A 14,934-nucleotide genomic window follows, 5' to 3' on the forward strand; every position below is an offset into this window, starting at 1 on the left:
AAGAAATCCAAAACATAGAAAATAGAACATAGAATGCCCACCCCACATCACACCCTGACCTAACCAAATAGAGAAATAAAACAGCTCTCTAAGGTCAGGGCCTGACAGTTGGGCATGGTATAATTGACAGATTCTCTCAGTATATTGAACTTTGGCTTCTTCCTTTACAAACCATAAAAGGAAGTTATTTATAGGTGTTTATAAAAGTTAGCTAGCCAACTTACTGATCATTCTTTGTGAAATAACACCTTGTTTTAGTGTCTTCCTTGTTGAAACTCCCCTCTGCTTTAAATTCCTTTGTGCTCGCCTGTCTTTTTGTGAAATGCAGCACCTGTTTGCAGTGAAGAGCCACACCTCTCCAGCCTTTAAACATCCAACCAGGAGGACTGGTTTAGCCCAGTGACCAGGCTTCATTACTGACAATCTCTCTCTCTCTCTCTCTCTCTCTCTCAAGCACATACATTCCAGTCACACAGTTTCACTGAAACCAACCACTTGTCAACATCTATCTCTGTGGATTTCACTTTTACCTACGGATCCCATCTCCTACATATGTGAACATTCTTCACCTGCTGATCTCACCTAATTTACCAGTAGATCTTACCTCATTTAAATGTGGAAACTCAACTTTAACTTTTTACTTGTCTGTCACACTTTTACCTGTGGATTTAATCTTTAGATCTCACTTTGACCTTCTGACACCCCCTTTTAAATCTGTACTGCTCATTTACCTGTGGATCTCACCTGAGGACCTCACCTTTAGGGATCTCACTTCTACCTGAGGATCTGACTACTACTTGTCCCAGGAGAGATGTCTCGTCGTGCCAGTACCTTGGACCTGGACATTACCAGCAAGTACAGCACTTTGGGAGGGCAGGCCCAACGGCGCTCCACTACCCTGAGTTCCCAGTCTCAGCCCAAAACCTCCAAGCCAGGCGATGTTATTTGTGACTTCTGCACCATTCGGAAACAAAAGGTTTGGTTTTATTTTATTTTGGTGAAAAAACGTTTATAAAATCTTTTTACATTTTAGTAATTTAGCAGATGCTCTTACACAGAGTGACTTACAGGAGCAATTAGGGTTAAGTGCCTTGCTCAAGGGCACAACGGCATATTTTTCGGGGATTCAAACCAGTGACCTTTTGGTTACTGGCCCAACACTCTTAAACGCTATACTGTAGATGACCTGCTACCCCATAACATTGTTCGACATTGTTTTGTTTATTTTTTATATTGTAAAGTGTCTTTAGGTTCTGTAAAAGTGTCATATAAAACCTGTGTTGTGTCGTCTTCTTCTTAAGGCTGTGAAGTCCTGCCTACTGTGCCTGGCCTCCTACTGTGAGACCCACCTCCAGTCCCACTATGAGTACCCAGCCTTGATGAAACACAAGCTGGTGAAGGCTACGGGCCAGATGAGGGAGAAGATCTGTGCCCAGCATGACAAGCTGCTGGAGGTGTTCTGCCGCACCGACCAGACCTCAGTCTGTGTCCTCTGCATGATGGATGAACACAAGCGCCACGACACTGTGCCGGCTGGCACCGAGAGGATTGAGAAACAAGTACGTGAGTTTTAGTAATACTATACTCTAGGCCCCCTTAAAAAAAGCCTCAGACAGCTGGCCTTTTTTTTTACACACCCTATGCATTCATAAAGCCTTTATAACAGATACTACTTAAGACATTATGACATCCATCATAGGCCTGGTTCCTATGTTGATGCTCCTATAACATTGTGTCAACGTTGTCCCCTACAGAAACAGCTGGGGTCCACTCTAATGAAGTCTCAGCAGAGGATTGATCAGAGAGTGAAGAAGTGGACAGACCTTCGCCAGGCTGTGGAGTCAGTCAAAGTGGGTTAAAACATTATGAAACTTTGCATGCAAACAGTGGGTGGGAGAGCTTATTATTTTAAATCACATCAATAAACCCCCACAAAACTCGTAAGAGACTCTTCCTAACAAACTGGGGATGTCCCTCTCTCTTTAACCTCCCCTTTTTCCCTCCCTCTTTCTTGCTTACATGTCCCCTCTTTCATTTACTCCCGCTCTATTATCTCTCCCTCTGTTTCCCCCATACAGCACTCTGCACAGGCGGTGTTGGATGAGAACGAACGTATCTTCACAGAGCTGCTGCGCTCCATAGAGAGAAGGTACATAGAGGTGAGGGAGCTGGTGCGAGCCCAGGAGAAGACCACAGTGATCCAGGCTGAGGGACTGTTGGACCGTCTGGAAGAAGAGATAACTCTGCTGAAGAAGAAACACACTGACCTGGAGAAACTCTCCCACACTGACGACCACATACACTTCCTACAGGTTGGTATAATGTACAGTTACAGTCTCACACTGCCAGATTTCATAGTCTTGTATTCACTTGGCTACTGGAACTGGCACAGGAACGTGATGAAGCTGGAGCATCAGACTTCCCTCCAGGCACTAAATGTATACTGGGCAGAAGTGGATTGAAACCACATTGTTTCACCTGTCCTTTCAACTTACTTCAAACTCAATTTCAGCTTAATTAATCAACGTAATTATGTTGTATCATCAATGTGGCTATTTAACTGAATTGCTCAAAGTCATCATCATGCTCTTCTTTTCCAACCTTTTCTCCATCGTTCCTCTAGAGCTGGCAGTCTCTGTCTGGTCCCTCTGGGTATGAGGATCTAAACAATGTCACTGTCGTTCCATACTACTCCTTCGATGGAGCCAAGAGAGCCATCGCTGCGTTGAAGGTGCAAGTGGAGGAAATCAACAAGACGGAAATCAGCAAAATCGCCTCAGCAGGTGAGTTACCTCAAAACACAGTGATTTCTTATTTTTGGGTGACTTTGCTCTGGTTATTCTTTACAATGTATGTCATGCTATGTTTGAAAATTTGTGTTTTGATTCATTCCGTTTTCATAGTAGCATATTTATTTGCTATTTAATTGTTTTTGATTGTATCAAATATTTATTACTGCGGTCTGTCTGTCTGTCTCCACAGTCAAAGAGGTCCACATTATCCAACCACTAGAACATATGGCACGAGAAGAACTTGAAACCAAGACAAGAGAATATTCAGAACCTAAGACAAGAGAGGATTTCAAGAAATGTGAGTCATTTTAACACATTTTGTATTAAATAACAGTGTGTCTATTTCAATTTGTGCCCTGTCTCCTGTAACAGCAGACACTCATATTTATTTGAAGGAAGGAAGTAAATGTAACACGACTTTCCTGTGGTCACATTATCATGATGGATGAAACTGGCATTGAAACCAGTGTGCCACAGTTACAGATATAGTCTGTCTACCTGTAGAACAGGTTAGGTGAAAACAATCCATAACTGTGTCGCTCCCAGCGGTGGAAAAACACGGAACATTTATGATTGAACAAACAGTTACGCAATATTGACACCTAATCATGTGTCAAGGGAAAGAGTTTCTTCTCTTTTAATAAGAGAGAAGTGCAACTGGAGCTTCCACTTTATAAGTTGTTACTAGACGGCAACTATAAGGAAACAACAGCATAATTAAACAGCATATCACACTGGTAGTTCCTCTGATGTAGGCCTTGTTTGGTCATTGTTTGGTCTATCTTGTTCAAACCCCCTGCTGTACATGTTAAGTGTTGGATTGACAGCTTCAGGGTCCTGCATTCAAGTCCTGGTTAGGGACACCCCCCTGAAATTGCCACAGTATTTATTGGTTTGGTCTATCTTTCTATTCTAAAGCTTTTATCCCTCTGTTCCAGACCTGGTCCAGCCGACCCTGGATGTCAACAGTGCCCACCCTAACCTGTACCTATCTGAGGGCAACACTGTAGCCAAGATGATGAGCGAACCCAAGAACTACCCAGACCATCCAGACAGGTTCGACCATTGGCAGCAGGTAAGAAACTTTTTTTCCTCAGGTGTGACATCACATGACTTTGACAAGGAAAGGATAGGGCTTTCTCATTGTTTCATCTAATATTTTTCAAAGCACTCATAGTGCTTTACATTGTATGGTGGGCAGAAAGTCAGATTCACATCCAATTAACTAAACTCATTCAATTCAACTCAACTCTCTTCCATCCCAGCTGCTGTGTAAGGAGGGTCTGTCAGGGAGTCGCTGCTACTGGGAGGTGGACTGGAGAGGAACGGAGATAGACATCGCCGTCACCTTTCAGAGCATCAACCGCAAGGGCAACAGCAACGAATGCAGCCTGGGTTGGAACGACAAGTCCTGGAGCCTGTACTGCTCTGAGGACAAATATTCCTTTGTGCACAAGAACCAGAGCACAGATATAGCCAAGCCCAGGTCCTCAAGGGTAGGAGTGTATGTGGACCAGATAAAGGGGACTCTGGCATTTTACAGTGTGTCTGATAGCATGAACCTCCTTCACAAAGTACAGACCACCTTCATAGAGCCTCTCTACCCTGCCTTCAGTGTGTGGGGCTTTGGTTCCAGTGTGAAACTAGTGTAATGATTGAGTGGGAAACACTAAATGGGGGTCTTGAACCAGCGACCCTATGGTTACAGAGAAATCTCACTAAATCTGTGCCATAAAGGTCCAGGCCTCTTGAAGTTGTTGTATGCTTACATACAGGGAGGCTACCCTGTATGAGCATATTGTTTGAAATGTACCTGTAAATAGATTGATGCTCATTATAAAGTGTGTATAATTCTGTCACTACAATAGATGAATTACATTTGAATACCTATGTAATTGCAGAGAGATACAATGTTTTATATTTTATGAAAAAAAAGAGAGAAAAGAGTAAGCAAATGTTTAGAAAGCTTTAAGATGAGTGATGGGACGGAATCTGCTCTGACAGTTCGGTGAGACCATTACTGTTGGATGTTATTGGACCTTTCTGTCCTGAATTACTTACCTTTCTTTCCCTTTTATAATAATCAGATATTGTATAATCATAATGAATGTAAGAAAAGTGGACCCTACCCTATATGGTATTCCCACTGGGCACACAATGTACTTTCAACATGGAGAATTGGGTAATATTTGATTGTGATGTTGATAAATGAATTAACAACCAAAAATCACTCAAAAAGACAGTCAAAAGTTAATTGAATTTCCAATGTGTTATCACTATGCTTTCAACCATCTAAAAGCACAACCAAATTCCAATAGAAAAACAATTTGATTTTTGGTTTAGTTTGTCACCCAAATGTCTATCACTGCGCTTTCAACCGTTTAAAAACACAGAAAACTTCAAATGGGAATATGTCAGATATTTTCTTTATTTGTACAACATATTAATGTGTTATTGATGTTCTTCATCTAAAATAAGAACCAAATGACCTGGACCCGGTTTCCAGATAGCAATGGAATTTAGGCTTATGAACGTTTGAATGATGCTTTGTTGCAAAAAAAGGCCGAAGCTGTAACATTTCCCAAAAGACCATGCAGAGAGAACGTTCCCTGACTTTAAGTACATCATTGAGGCATAGGCCTACAGTCGATACTGATAGGACAGAAAGAAAGTCAAATTTTACCTTAACATTGTAATTATTCCACAATACTGACAAAGGCTCCGCTCCGTGAAAGATATTATCACCTACGGCTGCAAATATTGTGGCGGCTTATTCTAATACTTGGTCTACCCTATAATGACTAAAATGTCAATGTAAATCAAGACTTGGCATATCATTAAGCACATGTTGTTAAACATCACTAGATATACTGAGTCAAAAATGACAGACTGTAGGCAGGATACAATTAGAAAAATAGGAAATTACATTGATTTCAATATTGTTGAATTACAAAAAAGAGACCATGTTTGTATGCGGCTTTTTTTAAACTCAGTTATATATATATATATATATATATATATATATATATATATATATATATGAGGGCTGAGTAATGAGGGCTGAGGGCTGAGTAATGAGGGCTGAGTAATGAGGGCTGAGGGCTGAGTAATGAGGGCTGAGTAATGAGGGCTGAGGGCTGAGGGCTGAGTAATTAGAATTTTCTACTTGAGGTGTGTTTGCCTAATATTTATTTGTTGAATGTTTATGTATTATTATGCTGTGATATGTTGAAATGTATTATATATTCACCATTGATATGATAACTATGAGAAGTAGGCTATTGATTGTGAAGGAATTTATAAAATTGCCTACCTGTTTAGGTGCATATTGGATTGGCCCAGTATTAGGGGTTGGGTTTGTAATTTCAGGGGAATTGAGAATTCACAGTGCTCTCTTTAACTCAGCTGTGTGAGGAATGATTGGCCCAGTATTAGGGGTTGGGTTTGTAATTTCAGGGGAATTGAGAAGTCACAGTGCTTTCCTTAACTCAGCTGTGTGAGGAATGATTGATGCTTTGACAAAGTTATAGGCACTCTGTCTAAGTTGCTCTACCTTAGAAGCCGGTCTTAGTGTCTGCATATGAGCCATTTGGCTTATTTGTTTGTTATTTTGGAATTCTTAATCTATATGTCAGTGTTCGTTAACATCTTGTAAATATCCATGGATCCAGCATTTTACATTGGATTTTTTATCATCATAAACTGTTGTCTTTGAGAGTGACATTTCAACCACAGGATTATGTCATCATGGTAACTAAATTTCAACATAGACAAATATGTTGAATTTGTACCTTTAATACAAGTCAGATTTCAACTTTATAGCCACTATCCAAAAAAAACTATAGGCTGGGCAGCACCTCTGACTAGAGAATGTATCTATCTAAAGCTACCCTTTGGCCTCCCATCCACTGGCGACCCGTCATTCAGGGTAGAGACCCACCTGTTTTGAGCCCCACATTTTTTGCAAAAACCCCCACCTGTTTTTCATGCTATTTTGGCATTAATACGTGTCACATATCAGTTTGCAAACAATGTAAAAATATATATATATAATTGAGTTAATAAAGCCGCATACAAACATGGTCTCTTTTTTGTTTTCTTGAGTAAGGCTGCACCAAAATGCAGGTGTTTCAGCCTAGCTCAGTGCTTTCATGGTGGTGGAGTGTTGTGTCATGATTGGCTCAGTGTTCTGTCACTCATGGGGACACTATGTCACTGCCAAGTCTAAGGGTAGAGCTCAAAAAGTAAAGCCCCTTGGATTCTGCCATAGAGTTACATTAGAAGTGCCTATCCAAGAAGGCTCAAGGTCATTGGCCACAGACAAAAATATGTAAAATCATGTTATATCTACTTTAGCTGTGATTGGACTGATCATGTCAACATCATACCTTCAAAATCTTAGCTAGCAGTCATCATCATGAATCAAGTCGACAATCTACTGGCAAATACGTTTTAATCATTGTCACATGAAGATAAATAATGAAGAGAAATTATAGACAAAACCGGTATCGGTGCTCATCGGCCATTGGACATAAACACTACACAACAAGTTAGAAATTGCAAATTGCAACAATGGTTTGGAAGGAATCAATAGTTAACTGCAAGTATTGCAGGGAAATCATTAGCCTGCTTTTCAGTGGAATGGCTATGTGGTCACAAGTCTAAGATTAAGGGTCTCTTTTCCTAGTTTAAAATGATAAACATTCAACATTGGCCATGCTGTCAATGAAGCATGATTTGTGCCACGCTCAAAACAACTGTTAACTTGGAACTGCAAAATCTGACTTTAGTGAGTTCAAGACAACTGGGAACTCGGGAAAAACAAGCTATGACTGGGAAAATATGTTTTGAACTTTCATCCAACTCAAAATTGTAAATCGGGAACTCAGGCCTCTTTCTTGAGCTATGACCTAAAGATCACTGATGTCATCATGATTCAACCTTTTTTTTATTCGAGCTCCCAGTTGTCTTGAAAGCACCATCAATCCAGAGAATGCCAGACTTTGATGACGAAGTTTGATGACAAAATTTGCCCACGAAGGACCCCCACGCCACCTTCCTAGTGAGCACAGCACAACAAGGCGAGTCCAAAAATGTCTTGTATGCTGCTGCATAAATCATGTAATTTGCCTGGGAGATACAGTGCCTTGCGAAAGTATTCGGCCCCCTTGAACTTTGCGACCTTTTGCCACATTTCAGGCTTCAAACATAAAGATATAAAACTGTATTTTTTTGTCAAGAATCAACAACAAGTGGGACACAATCATGAAGTGGAACGACATTTATTGGATATTTAAAACTTTTTTAACAAATCAAAAACTGAAAAATTGGGCGTGCAAAATTATTCAGCCCCCTTAAGTTAATACTTTGTAGCGCCACCTTTTGCTGCGATTACAGCTGTAAGTCGCTTGGGGTATGTCTCTATCAGTTTTGCACATCGAGAGACTGACATTTTTTCCCATTCCTCCTTGCAAAACAGCTCGAGCTCAGTGAGGTTGGATGGAGAGCATTTGTGAACAGCAGTTTTCAGTTCTTTCCACAGATTCTCGATTGGATTCAGGTCTGGACTTTGACTTGGCCATTCTAACACCTGGATATGTTTATTTTTGAACCATTCCATTGTAGATTTTGCTTTATGTTTTGGATCATTGTCTTGTTGGAAGACAAATCTCCGTCCCAGTCTCAGGTCTTTTGCAGACTCCATCAGGTTTTCTTCCAGAATGGTCCTGTATTTGGCTCCATCCATCCCATCAATTTTAACCATCTTCCCTGTCCCTGCTGAAGAAAAGCAGACCCAAACCATGATGCTGCCACCACCATGTTTGACAGTGGGGATGGTGTGTTGCTTTTATGCCAAACATAACGTTTTGCATTGTTGCCAAAAAGTTCAATTTTGGTTTCATCTGACCAGAGCACCTTCTTCCACATGTTTGGTGTGTCTCCCAGGTGGCTTGTGGCAAACTTTAACCGACACTTTTTATGGATATCTTTAAGAAATGGCTTTCTTCTTGCCACTCTTCCATAAAGGCCAGATTTGTGCAATATACGACTGATTGTTGTCCTATGGACAGAGTCTCCCACCTCAGCTGTAGATCTCTGCAGTTCATCCAGAGTGATCATGGGCCTCTTGGCTGCATCTCTGATCAGTCTTCTCCTTGCATGAGCTGAAAGTTTAGAGGGACGGCCAGGTCTTGGTAGATTTGCAGTGGTCTGAGACTCCTTCCATTTCAATATTATAGCTTGCACAGTGCTCCTTGGGATGTTTAAAGCTTGGGAAATCTTTTTGTATCCAAATCCGGCTTTAAACTTCTTCACAACAGTATCTCGGACCTGCCTGGTGTGTTCCTTGTTCTTCATGATGCTCTCTGCGCTTTTAACGGACCTCTGAGACTATCACAGTGCAGGTGCATTTTTACTTGATTACACACAGGTGGATTGTATTTATCATCATTAGTCATTTAGGTCAACATTGGATCATTCAGAGATCCTCACTGAACTTCTGGAGAGAGTTTGCTGCACTGAAAGTAAAAGGGGCTGAATAATTTTGCACGCCCAATCTTTCAGTTTTTGATTTGTTAAAAAAGTTTGAAATATCCAATAAATGTCGTTCCACTTCATGATTGTGTCCCACTTGTTGTTGATTCTTCACAAAAAATACAGTTTTATATCTTTATGTTTGAAGCCTGAAATGTGGCAAAAGGTCGCAAAGTTCAAGGGGGCCGTATGTTTACTGTAGCTAAGAAAGTAATGCTAAGAGTATGTTGTGTAGTAAGCTGTTAGTAGCCCATGTGCCTCACCCTTATAATTTGGTCTATTTTCACCTCTTAATTTCGCCTACTGTTCTGACTTGGTGGTACACATGTAGCCTATAACCTGTTTTTGAGAAATGTAATCATCAAACATTGTAAGAGCTTTCATTGTCTGCTTATATGCCCCCTACGGTTCTGACTTGATGTACAGGGAGTACACTGTAAGAACGGCCAATGTTCTGAATTCTGTCGCTGTACATTTCAAAAGTGGTGAACAAATAGTTATATTGACTACGTCCGTCCTAGCTCACTGATTGTCTTAATCAAAATACGAATTGCCTCATATCCGTTTGTCGTCCTCTTATGCCATAGTTTGTACATCTCAATTGTCAGTAGAAACCACCATTGTTTAAGCAAGTCAGCCATGTTTTTTTAAGGGAGTAAATTAGGCTGAATTAACTGTTTCGTTGCCAGACAAAGCTCCACTGATTTTTTGCCCCACCAAGATTTACAGTGCCTTGCGAAAGTATTCGGCCCCCTTGAACTTTGCAACCTTTTGCCACATTTCAGGCTTCAAACATAAAGTTATAAAACTGTATTTTTTTGTGAAGAATCAACAACAAGTGGGACACAATCATGAAGCGGAACGACATTTATTGGATATTTTAAACTTTTTTAACAAATCAAAAACTGAAAAAATGGGCGTGCAAAATTATTCAGCCCCCTTAAGTTAATACTTTGTAGCGCCACCTTTTGCTGCGATTACAGCTGTAAGTCGCTTGGGGTATGTCTCTATCAGTTTTGCATATTGAGAGACTGAAATTTTTTCCCATTCCTCCTTGCAAAACAGCTCGAGCTCAGTGAGGTTGGATGGAGAGCATTTGTGAACAGCAGTTTTCAGTTCTTTCCACAGATTCTCGATTGGATTCAGGTCTGGACTTTGACTTGGCCATTCTAACACCTGGATATGTTTATTTTTGAACCATTCCATTGTAGATTTTGCTTTATGTTTTGGATCATTGTCTTGTTGGAAGACAAATCTCTGTCCCAGTCTCAGGTCTTTTGCAGACTCCATCAGGTTTTCTTCCAGAATGGTCCTGTATTTGGCTCCATCCATCTTCCCATCAATTTTAACCATCTTCCCTGTCCCTGCTGAAGAAAAGCAGGCCCAAACCATGATGCTGCCACCACCATGTTTGACAGTGGGGATGGTGTGTTCAGCTGTGTTGCTTTTACGCCAAACATAACGTTTTGCATTGTTGCCAAAAAGTTCAATTTTGGTTTCATCTGACCAGAGCACCTTCTTCCACATGTTTGGTGTGTCTCCCAGGTGGCTTGTGGCAAACTTTAAACAACACTTTTTATGGATATCTTTAAGAAATGGCTTTCTTCTTGCCACTCTTCCATAAAGGCCAGATTTGTGCAATATACGACTGATTGTTGTCCTATGGACAGAGTCTCCCACCTCAGCTGTAGATCTCTGCAGTTCATCCAGAGTGATCATGGGCCTCTTGGCTGCATCTCTGATCAGTCTTCTCCTTGTATGAGCTGAAAGTTTAGAGGGACGGCCAGGTCTTGGTAGATTTGCAGTGGTCTGATACTCCTTCCATTTCAATATTATCGCTTGCACAGTGTTCCTTGGGATGTTTAAAGCTTGGGAAATCTTTTTGTATCCAAATCTGGCTTTAAACTTCTTCACAACAGTATCTCGGACCTGCCTGGTGTGTTCCTTGTTCTTCATGATGCTCTCTGCGCTTTTAACGGACCTCTGAGACTATCACAGTGCAGTTGCATTTATACGGAGACTTGATTACACACAGGTGGATTGTATTTATCATCATTAGTCATTTAGTTCAACATTGGATCATTCAGAGATCCTCACTGAACTTCTGGAGGGAGTTTGCTGCACTGAAAGTAAAGGGGCTGAATAATTTTGCACGCCTAATTTTCCAGTTTTTGATTTGTTAAAAAAGTTTCAATAAATATCAATAAATGTCGTTCCACTTCATGATTGTGTCCCACTTGTTGTTGATTCTTCACAAAAAAATACAGTTTTATATATTTATGTTTGAAGCCTGAAATGTGGCAAAAGGTCGCAAAGTTCAAGGGGGCCGAATACTTTCGCAAGGCACTGTACATGCTAAAATCACCACAGCTCCCATCCAAGGTTTTAACCTGGCCCTGCTTAGCTATGATACAGTATTTGTCACTTACTATTACCAATGTGTTATCGTATCTGCACTTAAAAACTAAACAGATTCACTGTTTCTATCTGTCATTCCAAAGAGTTGGTTTAACAGGGCAAATGAAATGTGACCATACTTTATCAATCATGCAGTGCATTTGGAAAGTATTCAGATCCCTTGACTTGTTCCACATTTTGTTTTGTTACAGCCGTATTCTAAAATTGCTTGAATAGTTTTATTCCCTCATCAATCTACACACAATACTCTATAATGACAAAGCAAAAACAGGTTTGTAGAAATGTTTGCAAATGTATTAACAATAAAAACTGAAACATCACATTTACATAAGTATTCTCAGTATTTTTTTGAAGCACCTTTGGCAGCAAATACAGCCTTGAGACTCCTTAGGTATGACGCTACAATCTTGGCACACCTGTATTTGGGGAGTTTCGCCCATTATTCTCTGCAGATCCTCTCAAGCTCTGTCAGGTTGGATGGGGAATGTCCCTGCACTGCTACTTTTAGGTCTCTCCAAAGATGTTAGATCTGGTTCAAGTCTGGGCCCTGGCTGGGCCACTCAAAGACATTGTCCCGAAGCCACTCCTGCGTTATCTTGGCTGTGTGCTTAGGGTCGTTGTCCTGTTGGAAGGTGAACCTTCGCCCCAATTTGAGGTCCTGAGTGCTCTGGAGCAGGTTTTCATCAAGGATCTCTCTGTACTTGGCTCGGTTCATCTTTCCCTCGATCCTGTTTAGTCTTCAAGTCCCTGCAGCTGAAAAACATCCCCACAGCATGATGCTGCCACCACCGTGCTTCACCATTGGGATGGTGTCAGGTTTCCTCAAGACGTGACGCTTGGCATTCAGACCAAAGAGTTCAATCTTGTTTTTATTAGACCAGAGAATCTTGTTTGTCATGGTCTAAGAGTCCTTTAGGTACCTTTTGGCAAACTCCAAGCGAGCTGTCATGTGCCTTTTGCTGAGATGCAGCTTCCGTCTGGTCACTACCATTAAGGCCTGATTGGTAGTCCTGCAGAGATGTTTGTCCTTCTGGAAGGTTCTCCCATCTCCACAGAGGAACTCTGGAGCTCTGTCAGAGAGACCATTGGGTTCTTGGTCACCTCCCTGACCTAGGCCCTTCTCCCCCGATTGCTCAGTTTGGCCGAGCAGGCAGCTCTAGGAAGAGTCTTGGCGGTTCTAACTTCTTCCATTTAAGAATGATGGAGGCCACTGTGTGGGGACCTTCAATGCTGCAGACATTTTTTGGTACCCTTCTCCAGATCTGTCCCTCGACACCATCCTATCTCAGAGCTCTATCGACAATTCCTTCGACCTCATGGCTTGGTTTTTGCTCTGACATGCACTGTCAAACTGTGGGACCTTATATAGACCTTTCCAAAGGATGTCCAATCAATTGAATTTACCACGGGTGGACTCCAATCAAGTTGTAGAAACATCTCAAGGATGATCAACGGAAACAGGATGCACCTGAACTCAATTTCGAGTTTCATTGCAAAGGATCTAAATACTTATGTAAATAAGGTATTTCAGTTTGTTATTTCTAATACATTCAAAAATAACTGATTTTGCTTTGTCATTATGGGGTATTGTGTATAGATTTATGAGTTTTATTTAAAAAAAAATCTATTTTAGAATAAGGCTGTAACATAACAAAATGTAGGAAAAGTTAATGGGTCTGAATTCTTTCCAAATGCACTATATATCATCAATTATGCTATTTTGGCCTATGGCATTTGCAAAGTCATCAGCATTCAACTAAAAATAGGGTTTCAAGCTCTGGCTGATTTAAAATGTATTGATATTTAGGGATATTGAATTGGCTGTCAATTTAACGAAATATCAACATTTGAAGGAGATGTATCTTCTTCTTGGATAGTTCCATCCGTGCCACTAATTAGTCTGGTTTTAATTCCAGTTTGCCTACAAATTAGTTAATTAGTTGATTTGTGATTCATGTCTCCATCTCAACCAAAAATCTACGTTAAAGAATAGGAATAAATCTAATCAAACTTTATTTAAAGTGCATTTAAAGTTGGATTTTATTTAGTCATATTCTTTAACTTTTATTTTGGTTGAGATGGAGATGAGAATTCAACATATAAATTATTTGTTTGTAGATCAACTGGAATTAAAGCCAGACTAATTAGTGGCACGGTTAGAACTATCCAAGCAGAAGATACTGTTGATAATGTTGATATTTGAAGGAGATTCTAGTGTCCTCCCTCAAGCAGCCTCTGTGCTCCACCGCCCAGGTAGTACTTGAAGTGTTTGATTGAAGCCACAACAGCAAGGAGCTCCCGCCGGGTAGAGTAGCGGCGCTCATGTTTGTGAAATGTTTTGCTGAAGTACTCCACCACTCTCTCCCCCTCTGGCCCCACCTGGGCCAGCACCCCAACCATGCCCACATTACTCGCGTCTGTGTCCAGGATAAAGGGCAAGGTGAGGTCAGCGGGGGCGAGCACGGGGGCCCCGATCAGTGCACGTTTGAGGGTGTTGAAGGCCTCCTCACACCCCACTGTCTAAGTGAAGGCCTTGTCCAGGTGGTTCAGGGGAGCAGCGACGCTTGAGAATCCCTGTACAAACCTCCTGTAGTACGAGGCCAGGTGCAGGAAGCTCTTCAGCTGACGCTGGTCGGTGGGGGTGGGCCAGTCTCAGACAGCCCCCACCATGTCCTCCATGGTGCTGATACCCTCCTTCCCCACTTCGGGTGCCCAAGAAGGACACCTTTCTCCTCATGAAGTGGCACTTCTCGGGTGGAGCTTCATACCTGCAGCAGCCAGCCTCCCCAGCACACGCCATAGCGTCCCCAGGGCTGACTGGAAGGAGCTGCCATGGGCCAGTATGTCATCGAGGTATACCAGACACTCCTGTCGGGGTAGCCATCCAGCACCCTGTACATCAATTGCTCAAAAGTAGCTGGAGCGTTGCACAGGCCGAAGCACAGGACCTTGAACTGCCAGTGTCCTCTGTTAGTGGAGAACCACTGCGGAGGTCTAGTGAGGAGAACCAGGAGGACCCCCTAACCAGGTCCAGCGACTCATCGGTATGTGGTATGGGGTATGAGTCCTTCCTGGTTACCTCACTCAGCCGCCTGTAGTCCGCACAGATCCTCAGCTTACCCCCCTTCTTAGGAACCATGACGACTGGCGCCGCCCAGGGGCTGTCTGAGGGCTCGATGAAGTCTGCCCT

The 14,934-nt window shown here is 41.8% G+C and overlaps 1 protein-coding gene across 1 annotated transcript; it reads left to right on the top strand.

The window, feature by feature from the left end:
- Positions 1-456: 456 nt before the first annotated feature.
- Positions 457-5,821, top strand: ftr14l (finTRIM family, member 14-like). Its single transcript, XM_021580857.2, has 8 exons — positions 457-976; positions 1,302-1,559; positions 1,755-1,850; positions 2,079-2,312; positions 2,624-2,783; positions 2,983-3,090; positions 3,731-3,867; positions 4,058-5,821. The coding sequence occupies exons 1-8, from the start codon at positions 812-814 to the stop codon at positions 4,442-4,444; spliced, it is 1,545 nt and encodes a 514-aa protein (XP_021436532.1). The 5' UTR covers positions 457-811; the 3' UTR covers positions 4,445-5,821.
- The last annotated feature ends 9,113 nt before the right edge of the window (positions 5,822-14,934 follow it).

Source organism: Oncorhynchus mykiss, chromosome 23, assembly GCF_013265735.2.
Source record: "Oncorhynchus mykiss isolate Arlee chromosome 23, USDA_OmykA_1.1, whole genome shotgun sequence".
Lineage (NCBI taxonomy): Eukaryota > Metazoa > Chordata > Actinopteri > Salmoniformes > Salmonidae > Oncorhynchus > Oncorhynchus mykiss.